A 13,108-nucleotide genomic window follows, 5' to 3' on the forward strand; every position below is an offset into this window, starting at 1 on the left:
GTCAATACTGTACCATTGTTTAAGAAAGGCTGTAAGGAGAAGCCTGGGAACTATAGACCTGAAAGTCTGACATCAGTGATGGGTAAGTTGTTGGAGGTGATCCTGAAAGATAGGATTTACATGCATTTGGAGAGGCAATGATAGATTAGGGATAGTCAGCATGGTTTTGTGCAAAAATATTGTCTCATAAGCTTGATGGAGTTTTTTTTAATGAAATAACCAAAAAGACTGATGAGGGCAGGGCAGTAGACATTGTTTCCTTGGACTTTAGTAGAACCTTTGATTAGGTTCCACGTGGTAGACTAACTAGTAAAGTTAGATCACACGGGATTCAGGGTGAGCCTGCAAACTGGAAACAAAATTGACTTTATGGTAGGAGACAGAGGGTGGTAGTAGAGCGTTCGTTTTCGGACTGGACGCCCATGACCAGCGGTGTTCCACAAGGATCAATATTGGGTCCAGCTTTGTTTGTCATTTATATAAATGATTTGGATGAGAATATAGAAGGCATGGTCAGTAATTTTGCAGATTACACCAAAATTGGTGGAATCATGGACAGTGCAGATTATCTAAGATTATGAAGATATCTTGATCAATTAGGTCAATGAGCTAAAGGGTGGCAGATGGAGTTTCATTTGGATAAATGTGAGGGATTGCATCTTATTAATACAAACAAGGACATGATTTATACAACTAAGTGTAGCCCTGGGTAGAAGTGCAGAACAGAGACACCTAGGGGTTCAGGTACATAATTCTTTGAAATTTGCGTCACAGGTAGACATGGTGGTTGAGAAGGCATTTAGCACGTTTGCCTTGATTGCTCAGACCTTCGAGTATCGGACATTGGTGAGGTGTCTTCTAGAGTACTCTGTGCAGTTCTGGTTGCCCTGTTATAGGAATGAGATTATTAAACTGGAGAGGGTTCAGAAAAGATTTTCCAGGATGCTGATGGGAATGGAGGGATTAAGATGTAAGAATATACTGGAAAGGCAAGGACTCTTCTCACTTAAGTATAGGAGATTGAGGGGTGACCTTACTGAGCTTTATAAAATCATGAAGAGCATAGATAAAGGTAAATGACAAGGGTCTTTTCCCCTAGGGTGGAGGAGTTCAAAACTCGGGATATAGTTTTAAGGTGAAAGGAGAAAGATTCAAATGGCCACAAGGGGCAACATTTTTACACAAAGTCGTTCGCATGTGAAATGAACTGCCATAGAAAGTGGAGGTTGCAGGGACAGTTACAACATTTAAAAGAAATTTAGATAAGTGCATGAATAGGAAAGGTTTGAAGGGATGTAAGCCAAACACAGGCAGGTGGGACTAATTTAGTTTGGGAATATGCTCTGCATGGACTAGTTGGACCGAAAGGTCTGTTTCCATGTTGTATGACTCTAGATAACTTACCACACCATTGTAGCTTTGTTCTTCAACCTCCTAAACACCTCTCCCACCAACATCATGATCAACTTCCTTTGTAAAAGTGCTCCACAGGGAACAGAAAAGTTTTTTTCAGGGTGGATTCCAAGCATTGAGTAAAGAAAAAATACAGTCTCCCTTTCCTGTGTCCATTAAATATCAAGTATCACCTTGGCTGAGTTAACCAGTAAACAACTCGACTGCTCCACGAACTCTCAAACCAGCTGTCAAACAGCACAGAATTCACATGCCTCGTCTATGTTACACCACCACGGGAAGTGACTGGCCTCCTTGCACTCACTTCAAAGAAGCTTGAGAGTTATACCAGCATATCAAGAACCATGGGTGCAAGCTGGTGTATTACAGCTCCAATATCATGCTTGCTCTGGTAACATTTTAAATCTAACTATAGGTGCAGCCAGAACATAGCACAAAATAACTCAAAATCAAACAGTTAAATTGAGAAAGAAAAAAAGCTGAACAAATGACTTACCCCCGTCATCGAGTGTCCGTTTCTGAGTCCCATAGCCATAGACTGCAGGATCTACCACAGGAGTAGAATTGTTCAGATGTGAACCAGCATCTATTTTAGCAGCAATCTTTAACAGAGGAGGAAAAAAACAGAAGCAACTTAGCATTTTAAAACAAAATGCCAAACGTAAAACCTTTTGCATTGAAATATTTTGCTTTATAACCCATGCTGGCTTTAGTTTTAGATCGCACTTTCAAAGGTCGACACAATAGAACACCTCTGCTACAGAAAGACATTACATTACAAGGTTTGCCATAGAAATGAGTAAGAGTATGGGTGGAATTTGATAAGATGACTGAAAAGAAATGTGTATATGAGACTTTTGAAATTTTTTTGGGACGGATGGGTAAATCAATATGGAAGTGTTAGAGAGTCAGAGGGACAGATTGGCTGAAAGTTTTGCCACTAGTAGTTCAGTGCAAAGAGAGCTGAAAACAGTGGTTCAGTTAATGAGGACTGATGGAAAGATTTGTAGACAAGGATAAGACTTTTAAAGTTGGTGTATTGAGAGATGGAGCGCCAGCAACATTCAGCAAAGACAGGAGCATTTGACCATGGGCTATGGAATTCCACAAGAAATCAGATTATTCTATCACTTGTGTCATTAGAGAAAAATATGCTTTCCTCATCTTACATTCTCTAAAACCAGTTCAGTACAAGGCTATACCACTCAACAGAAAGTGTCAGTAATCTAATCAAAGTAAATGTTGCAAGATTCCAGGTACCATTATTATGTGCTATATAGTGCAACTAAACATTATTCTGAACTTAAAATGCCATTGTGAAATGAAATATAACAAAACTCCTTACAGCCCCAGAAGCAATTTCAAATTGAATGGTCATAGACAGTAAGTTCCAAAGTTTTTGACAAGATGTTGACTAATAAAATCCTTCTAATAAATAAGGATTTCTTTTGGGAGGCAGCAGGGAATTAACTATGCTCAGAATATGCAGCACATTTGCAAATCTTTGAATATTTATGCACAGGAGCTCAAATACTGCTAGTTGCACTGCATTGCTAAAGGGGCATGCTCAATGAAAGATCTGGATTTCTAAGTGACAATTAACTATATGACAGATTCCATAAATCAAGTTGATCCTAATTATTAGAGACTATGTAATTAACACCATTGTTGTAATTCAAGTACAGGGTCTTACAAAACTGAGTTAAACCAGCAATGGATTATTTAAGAAATTATTTATACCTATTTTCAGAAGTGAGAAAACAAACATATGTATCGAAAAAGACATAATACAGACAGAAAAGGGAAGGAGGATGGGTGGAGTTGGGACAGAGGGCGATATGAAGAGCAGACTTTTCAGATGAAATTGCCATAAAAATTGAACAGGCTAAGGTCTATTGATCATTTCTAGTTCCTAAAAATTATTTTCTTACACACCGAAGAATTTCGAATTCGAAGGAAACACAAAGTGTAAATATTCCACCCACCATCCATACAATAAATACTGCATATATTAATTTCAGCTGGATCTATGGCAATCTTATATAATGTAATGAAATATCTGATAAGTAAACCTTGCACTAACTAGCAGAGGAGAATCGATACGTAAATGTGTAGAGATACTGAACATAAGAACTAGGAGCAGGAGTAGGCCATCCGGCCCCTCGAGCCTGCCCCGCCATTCAATAAGATCATGGCTGATCTTTTTGAGACTCAGCTCCACTTACCCGCCGGCACACCATAATCCTTAATTCCTTTACTGTTCAAAAATTTATCCAGCCTTGCCTTAAACACATTCAGCGAGGTAGCTTCAACCGATTCACTGGGCAGGGAATTCCACAGATTCACAACCCTTTGGGTGAAGAAGTTCCTCCTGACCTCAGTCCTATATCTGCCTCCCTTTATTTGGAGGCTATGCCCCCTAGTCCTAGTTTCACCTCCTAGTGGAAACAACCTCCCTGCCTCCACCTTATCTATTCCCTTCATAATCTTATGTTTCTATAAGATCTCCCCTCATTCTTCTGAATTCCAATGAGTATAATCCCAGCCTACTCAGTCTCTCCTCATAATCCACCCTTCTCAATTCCGGAATCAACCGAGTGAATCTCCTCTGCACCCCCTCCAGTGCTAGTGTATGCCTTCTCAAGTAAGGAGACCAAAATTGCACACAGTTCTCCAGGTGCGGCCTCACCAGGACCCTATACAGCTGCAGCATAGCCTCCCTGTTTTTAAACTCAATCCCTCTAGCAATGACAGACAAAATTCCATTTGCCTTTTTAATTACCTGCTGCACCTGCAATCCTACTTTTAGCGATTCATGCACAAGAACACCCAAGCCCCTCTGCACAGCAGCGTGCTGCAATTTTTTACCATTTAAAACATAGTCCATTTTGCTGTTATTCCTACCAAAATGGATGACCTCAAACTTATCAACATTGTACTCCATCTGCCAGACCTCTGCCCACTCACTTAGACTATCTATATCCCTCTGTAGACTTTCAGTGTCTTCTGCACACTTTGCTCTACTACTCACCTTAGTGTCATCTGCAAATTTTGACACACCACACTTAGTCCCCAACTCCAAATCATCTATGTAAATTGTAAACAATTGCGGTCCCAACACTGATCCCTGAGGCACTGACCGCCAACTAGAAAAACGCCCATTTACCCCTAATCTTTGCTGTCTACTAGTCAACCAATCCTCTATCCATGCCAATACATTACCTGTAATACCATGCAACTTTATCTTGTGTAGCAGCCTTTGGTGTGACACCTTGTCAAATGCCTTCTGGAAATCCAGATACACTACATCCACAGGTTCCCCATTGTCCAGCATGCAAGTAATGTCCTCAAAAAATTCCACCAAATTAGTTAAACATGACGTACCCTTCATGAACCCAAGCTGGGTGTTCCCAATGGGAGAATTTATATCCAGATGTCTTGCTATTTCTTCCTTAATGATAGATTCAAGCATTTTCCCCACTACCGAAGTTAAGCTAACTGGCCTATAGTTACCTGCTTTTTGTCTACTTCCTTTTTTAAGGAGTGGTGTCACATTGGCTGTTTTCCAATCTGCGGGAACGACCCCAGAGTCCAGTGAATTTTGGTACATAATTACTAGTGCATTTGCTATTTCCCCCATCACCTCTTTTAGTACCCTGGGATGCATTTCATCAGGGCCAGGAGACTTGTCTACCTTTAGCCCCATTAGCTTGCCCAGCACTGCCTCCTTAGTGGTGGTGATAGTTTCTAGGTCCTCACCTGCTATAACCTTCTTGCCATCAGTTTTCGGCATGTTATTTGAGTCTTCCACTGTAAAGACCGACACAAAATAACTGTTTAATGTCTCGGCTATTTTCTCAATTCCCGGTTAATAAATTGGTCTTCTCATCCTCTAAAGGACCAATGTTTACCTTCGCCACTCTTTTGCTACCTGTTTTTATATATTTTGAGCTAGTTTACTCTCACAATCTATTTTACTCTTCTTTATAACTTTTTTGTGGCTTTCTGTTGGCCTTTAAAGATTTCCCAGTCCACTCGTTTCCCACTGATCTTTGCTTTTTAGTATGTGTTTTATTTCCTCAGACATCCACGGCTGACTATTTCTTTTCCTACAGTTCTTCCTTATCACTGGAATATACTTCTGCTGAGCACTGTGAAAAATCGTTTTTGAAGTCCTCCACTGTTCCTCAATTGACCCATCATAAAGTTTTTGCTCCCATTTTACCTTACCCAACTCCTCCCTCATCCCATCAGTCTCTGAATGCCACCCAGATTTGGCTGAGCACAGGGCATTTGAACATCTGAGAGAAAAGTTAGTGAAAGGAGATCTTTTTGCCATTGTTTGGGAACACTGATTCGTATCTGGCTGGGATTACAGAATATACCTGCTGATAGACACTAAGTTGATCGACTTCATGTAATGCACCCAAATTGTTTGGGTAGTTTCCCTCATTCTCCTCTCCCTGTAAGTATTTCGTTTTACCTACGTATTCTTTATTAAGGTGCCAGCCTGGACAGTGACAGTTTAGGTGGGTAGTACATTAAAGTTGTGAACTTGCCAAGCTGCATGCACAGACATTTCCCAGGAGACAGAAATGCCTGGCTGATTTTCCAGTTACTCGAGCAAGTGTCTTTGCTGTTACCCTGGCTAAAGTTAGCCAATAAAGTGTAGAACTTAACCTTTGGCTTTCTGAGTCTTCTGATGCTCAATTCTGTAGGAGTTTTACCAACTGAATCCTTGGGACATATGCATGTACATTAAGGGAGCTTTTTACTGAATTCCCACCAAAAAGACTGAAAGCATCTGCATTTATATTTTCACAATTTTGCAGGTAATCTTGTGAACATAACTAACAGAAAACGAAAGTGATACAGATTAAGAATACATGTGCAGATTTACTCAATTTGCCTCAAATTCAGTACTCTGGTAACCCAATAAATACATTCTAAAATTTGGTCTTAACAGTTGCAATAATTTAAGGGCTCACAAAGGAATGGTTTTGTTTTAAAAAATATTCTCTTCATACTTGGGTGTGGTTGTCAAAGCCAGTAAATATTGGTGAGCCATCCCCACTTGGACATGAGAAATAGCTGGAAGCTGACGTCCTTGAACTGTTGCAGTCTATGGTGGAAGTGCTGCCTCAACTGCAAGTTCAAGAGAAAGTTCCAGGATTTTGACCCAGCAGTAATGAAGGAACAGCAATATATTTTGAAGTCAGATGGCATGCAACGTGGTCGGGGATGTGCAACTAATGGAGTTTCCATCAAAAGCTCTAAGTAGTAAAGATCAGAGGTTGGGAATGTTGAAGAGACTTTGATGAATTACTGCATTAATGGTCAAGTCAGTAAATGTTTAAAGCTGTAGACGGGATGGCAATCAAACAGGTTGTTCCAACCTAGTTGAGCTTCAAGTACGTTGGAGTTGCACTCATCTGGGTAGGTGAAGAGCCCATCACACTTTTATGCCTTGTACATGGCTTTCAGGAGTCAGTTAAGTTGTTAATCACAGAATCCAAAGCTCTTTAGTCTTAGCATTTATATGGCTAGTCCACGTAAGTTTCTGGTGAACAGTGAACCCCAGGGTGTTGATAAGAAGAGATGCTGCAATAGTAATAGAGTTCACTGTCAAGGAGGAGGATACACCCCCTTGTTAGTGACTGTTATTGCCTGGCACCTGTACAGCATGAATTTTACTTGTCACTTATCAAATCCAGCTGGAATACTAATTAGGTCTTATTGCAACTGGACATGGACTGTTTCAGTATTGGATGATAATCAGGTGCCAACGTTCTAACAGACAGATGTGAAGCTCTTAAGCTCGTTAATTAGTCAGTTGTTAAAAAGGGTCCCTGAAGTTATTGACCAGGTAACATTAGTCGTGCTTTAAAACAAATTCACTATGACTAGCCTGTGATAATCAACACAAAGCAAAAACAGATAGTGGTCACTCATTCTACTGCTATTTGTGGAATCCTAATTTGTGTAACACAGCCGTCAAATTTGCCTACATAATCATAGTGACATTTCAACATAGCTAGCTTTGTGAACAGCTTTGAAACATTTCAGTTGTGACAAAGTACTTTATAAATACCAATTTTACCCCATGAACAATGTTCTTCAATGTACCAATATTTGTACAATATTTTGAAATCACGCTAACAGATCTGCAACCACACTATTATATACAGCAGCTTAAATTACATTCTTTCGGGAACAATTCAAGTTTGGAAAAATAAAATCTATAACTGTAGAGCTGGATGCTTTGCACTATTTCCAAATTGTCTGCATTAAAATGTCCACCCTAGCTCACTTGGTAGCAATCTTGCCCATGTCAAGAGGTTGACTCAAGCTTCACTACCATAATTAACACAACCCAGAATGACACTTCAAGCCAGTACTATTGGACAACAGTATTAACCAAACAACTTCTTGGATACGTTAAAGCGAAGCACAATTTGATCCAAGAGTTCTTCAGTTATCATGGCCTCAAATTATCACTACCAAAAATACCAATCATCAGTTCATACATTTATTTGCTGTTTATGGGAGTTTACTATGCACAAATTGGTTGACATGACTGCCTACAAAATAGCATTGATGACACTTCAGAAGTTACATACTGATTCTAAAACAGTTAAGGACACTAAAGAATATGAAAAGAGACAGTTTTTGCTTCATGCATCCACTATTACATGACACTGAAATCCTAGCAATCAGGGTAAACCCAGGAATAGAGCTGTTTTGCAATTAAAAAAGGAGCAGGTTGCCAAGTGGATGGGGAAGCTATTAATCTGTGACACTCTAGAAGCTCAGTGTAAAGTCAAATTAATACCATATGTATGCATTACTTACACTCTCATTCTTCCCAGAGAAAGCATTACACAGCATAGTTGAAAGTGAACTTTGCCGGCTATTAAAGCAACACCACTGGTCTCATACAGTAGTTTGATCATCAGCTGATGCAATCCCAGGAACAGCTTGCTATAGTTTTTGACAACTACTGCTCAGGAGCATTTTAAAGTGGAATCCTACTGAGTTTGGGCAGCTGAGAACATAAAAACTGGACAAAAGCAAACAAACTGCAAAGTGACAGCTTCAAACTGGCAAAGTGTACAAAAAAAAAACTGCACGGAACTTGCTGTCAATTCTTCGAGATAACTGATACTGGGCTACGGAAATACATGAATATAATATAAGAAATAAGAGTAGATAACTATCCACACCCACCCCTCCCTGCATAAAAACATGTTAATTCTGTCAAGCCCCTTCAGAATCACGTATACTTCAACAAGATCACTTCACTGGAAGGATTTAACCTCCCTCTCAGTGCAACCTGACCAACTGTTCTGTGCTCAATTTTTTTCTACCCTCTTCAGAAGATGCTGGCTAATACTAAACATTATTTCTGTTGGTGGGATCCAAATGGTACATCATTCAAGTGCCCGCTTTCCATCAATGAACCCAGCAAGTCTTTCACGCGATTTACATTTCAACCAAATTAGACAACATTCTGCTGAGGGCTTTTGTGGCACAGTGGTCACATCACTATCTCTAAGCCAGACAGGCCTGGTTTCAGGTCCACCTACTCCACAGGTGTGTCACAACAAGTCTCAATAAGGTTGATCAAAAATAGCTTTCACCTTCAGCCACCCATACACAAATTTTTCAGCCAAGCTCACCGAATCAGCCTAACTCTGGTTCTCAGAACATGTGTCAGACCCCCTGTCTAGCACAGAAGCTAATAGTAGTAGCCTATCTAATGCAACAATTTTAGCATGCTCACTGAGATTTCTGCATAAAACAAATTGAAAGACAATACTTTCAAAGATACTTCTAGTAAAATTTCTGCACGTTCATTGTGTGGATTGTGTTTCTCAGTTCTGTTATTAGAATCACAGAACAGCATACAAGAGAGGCTGACATTTGGTCCACTGTTTCTATATTGACTCTCTGTAAGACTAACTCAGCTGATCCCACTCCCTTTCCCTGTAGTTCTGTAAATTCTTCCAGATAATACTTAATTCAATTTTGAAACATGATTTAATTTCTCTCTACCACATTTTCAACCATTGGATTCCATTCACTAACATCTCACTGCATTAAAAAAGTTGCGTTACTATTGATATGAATGCCCCAGCATTTATAAATGTGTTTCTAGATTAGTTGACAGCAGGATATGGCAACAAGAGGAACAAGTTGATCATCAGACAGCAGAGTGGAGAAACTGCACAGTATTTAAATCGTCAAAATTAAGATAACGTTTTGCCAAACATTTACCTCAATGCTATCGATTAAGGCTGTAGATATGTGGGCACTGTACTTTGGTACACAAAGACTTGACTGTAAGGCTCTTTGTGACTGATGAGCCTATGAATCCTTACTGTCTTAGTTCATGAGTGCAGTCGTACAAAAGCTCAGTTAACAAATTTAATATACTTTGTAAAGAACCGCCTCCTACCACTGTCATTTGGAGCTGTGTGTTAATACCGTTACTTAAATTGCATGTAAACCAAGACATACTGTATTCGATCAAGACAGCTAAGTAACATTACGACAGAGGAGTTGCAAACCAAATCATATCAGCCTCACAATCACTGGATTCACAACAAGGTGAAATTATAACATTCAATGACCCTTAAAACTGCTCAATATCTCCTAACTGGACTTTATAAATAACAGATCTTGGACGCCAATTTTATAACTTAAAATTAATTTATTATGGTAACTTAACCGGAGTTCAGACAAACAAGGCAATCAATATCTACAACCTAAGCCTAATCTTTTTTGGATATAAACTCCACTCTCAAACCGACACCCAGTTAAGGGATAAATTACTAAAAAATTATCTAGTGTTCTTAGAGCAGTAATTAACCTGCATATCTTTCTAGGCCAGTTCCCAACAACAAACATTAGTCTTTTGTTCTCAATGTGGACTTTACAAGCTTCAAAATCTCCCCACCCCCGAACTCATCCCAAGACCAACCTATCTCGTCCCCGCCTCCTTGACCTGTCCATCTTTTCTCCCACCTATTCGCCCCTCCCACCTCACTGACCGACTCCCACCCCCACTTCCTACCTACGAGCCTCATCCCCGCCTCCTTGACCTGTCCGTCTTCCCTCCCACCTACCGACTCCTTCCTCCTAACAGACCAACCCCCACCCAACTGCCTACCTAAACTCACTTGTACTGGCTTCATCCCTGCCTCCTTGACCTGTCCATCTTCTCTCCATCTATCTGCTCCTCTATCCACCTTCTATCACCGCCTCCCACTCTCTATTTATTTCAGAGCCCCCTTCCCCTCCCCCATTTCTGAAGAAGGGCCTAGACCCGAGACATCAGCTTTCCTGCTCCTCTGATGCTGCCTGGCCTGCTGTGTTCATCCAGCTCTACACCTTGTTATCTCAGACTTCAGCATCGGCAGTTCCTACTATTAGAGTCTTTTGTTCTCTCCTTTTTTAAACAAACTGCTGTTCAAAGTTCAAAATTTAATTCCCAGTTCCAAACCAAAAATGAGGAACATAAAACATAGCTATGATCCCAAAAGTAAGCATCTATTCTTCAGGATGAGTGCAATATACAAGGAAAAGGAAACAGGTAAAATTAGGGCTTATGTACAGTTATTGTAACCAATAGGAAAACAAAGAATGAAATAGTATGCATCCGTATTAGCAAATATTTTCTAATAAGGCTTTCAATTTAAAAACACATTTTCTTGATAATTACAATACCTCATCTCTTTCTTTAAAGATCAAACACAATCTCTGCAGCAGCACAACAGAAAACCTATCCCCTACCAGCATTATACTGCACCAGTATGTTTAGATATGGCACAGCAAACTTTGTTTTAACCAGCACCTTATGAACCAGCACTCTTGATAAACCGGCAATAATTGTATACCTAAAAATACCAGAAGTTTACCATACCGTGGTAAACTGACAGTGAGAAAGCTCTCTGCTGGTAAGTTTTATTTAAGGCAAATTGCTTTATTATTTAAGGGATTTATGCTGTAAATAAAGTATGACAGTGATGTGTATACCCCCTGCATTACATTTCTATTACTTAAAATGTGTTGTTACATTGATTATGCGGACCTCTTGATCAACCATAATATTTGATCAGCCAGAATACTCCTGATCCCATTGGTGCTGGTCAATAAAAAGTTTCCTGTACATACCAGGCAGTTATTCTCAGACTAAATGAAGATCCCACCTTCACAAATTCATTCTTTGCATGAAGCGAGGTAACCCTCAGGCTAGAATCACCATCAGTTGCCCCTCTCTAATGAGAGGGCAGTGCTATGGTCTTCTGGGCTATAGTGACTTCACCTTTACTAATAGATTGATCAAGGTTTTGTTTGTTGCAATCTATTTTGTGTGAGTCATACATCAAAGTTACTAAACTGATCACAATTCTAAAATTTCCAAACAGAGCACAGACAAGGGAGACAATTGCTTGACCCACCCAGATCATCTTACTGAAGCTGAAACTCTGAAACCAGAGTATATAAAACATTCAAGGTTCCCCCGCTTTGGTATGAAAATCAAGAACATAACTATTCATTCACAACATAACACAAATCATCCTTTCTACTGGGGTGACTGAACAGTTCAAGTAATGAACCAACTATCAAATACAGTTCTGAGCGTTATCAATCTCAGATTGAAAGGCCATTCACAAAAGTTTATTTGATAGAGCTAAGCTTCCAATCCTATAATCCGTTGACCAACCAGGCTGCTTAACTTCAACCTCCATAATACAATTTTTCCCTGCCATCTCACTGGCTCACTTTTCAATGAAATGTCCAATATCTTCAGACTTTGTTGGGCCAATACGTTCATGGACAGCCTCCACCTCTTGTCTTCGGTTAACTTAAACTCATTCAACCACGTAATAACTTTGCTTGTTCAGGGGAATCTAGGGCTGGAATTACAGCGTACTCATTCTTCTTTTCTACCACCTAGGAAGAGGGCAGAAAGCATATGGTAACATCGGCACCTTCAAGGGTCACTCCATTCTTATTTTTTATCTCTCTCCGTAATAGCACTATAGATGTAAGTACAAACACACTGACTGCAGCAGTTCAAGACAGTTTACAACCAACATCATCAAGAATAACTGAGAATGGACAATAAATGCTGGCTTACCACTAATGCCAGTATCCGGTGAACAAATTTGAAAAAAAACAGGATTTTCTCCAAACTAGCCAAATTTTTATTTACTTTTAACTTTTGTTGGCAGCTTATTTCCTTGGCTATAAAACCCACTTTGAAGGTCTACATTTCAGTTATAATGCACATCATATTTTGAGTACACTAGATTTCCAGTGTACTCCTGTTGTTCTCTTTCCTGGAAAATAACATGACATATTTTAAATAATGTATTTATTAAATCTTCAGCTATCTACAAAACAAAGTTCAAATATCAAACAACTTGAACTTATGGAAAATGATCAACTGCTCTTTATAGTCTGTTACTCTCCCCAAAAGCCGATCATACACCAGAAGGGGAGATTCCACAAATATGCCCAATCTAAATAATGATGGAACAAAAACAAAGTTGCTGGAAAAGCTCAGCAGGTCTGGCAGCATGTGTGAAGGAGAAAACAGTTAACGGTGCGCGTCCGGTGACCCTTCCTCAGAACTGATCGTGGCTGGGAAAATGTCAGTTTAAATGCAGAAAATAGGGAGGTGGGT

At 39.7% G+C, this 13,108-nt stretch overlaps 1 protein-coding gene across 5 annotated transcripts in view; it reads right to left on the bottom strand.

Moving 5' to 3' along the window:
- fubp3 (far upstream element (FUSE) binding protein 3) overlaps nt 1–13,108 on the bottom strand; it is a 106,495-nt gene that overhangs the window by 71,047 nt on the left and 22,340 nt on the right. For all 5 annotated transcript variants that reach the window (XR_007265055.1, XM_048613641.1, XM_048613639.1 and 2 more), the window contains exon 2: nt 1,910–2,015. Coding sequence is in view for 4 of the 5 variants with exons in the window: in XM_048613641.1 (XP_048469598.1) it covers nt 1,910–2,015 (106 nt within the window). In the remaining variant the exon portion in view is untranslated. The remainder of the gene's footprint in view (nt 1–1,909; nt 2,016–13,108) is intronic.

This window comes from Rhincodon typus, chromosome 28, assembly GCF_021869965.1.
Source record: "Rhincodon typus isolate 14 chromosome 28, sRhiTyp1.1, whole genome shotgun sequence".
In the NCBI taxonomy this organism is placed as follows: domain Eukaryota; kingdom Metazoa; phylum Chordata; class Chondrichthyes; order Orectolobiformes; family Rhincodontidae; genus Rhincodon; species Rhincodon typus.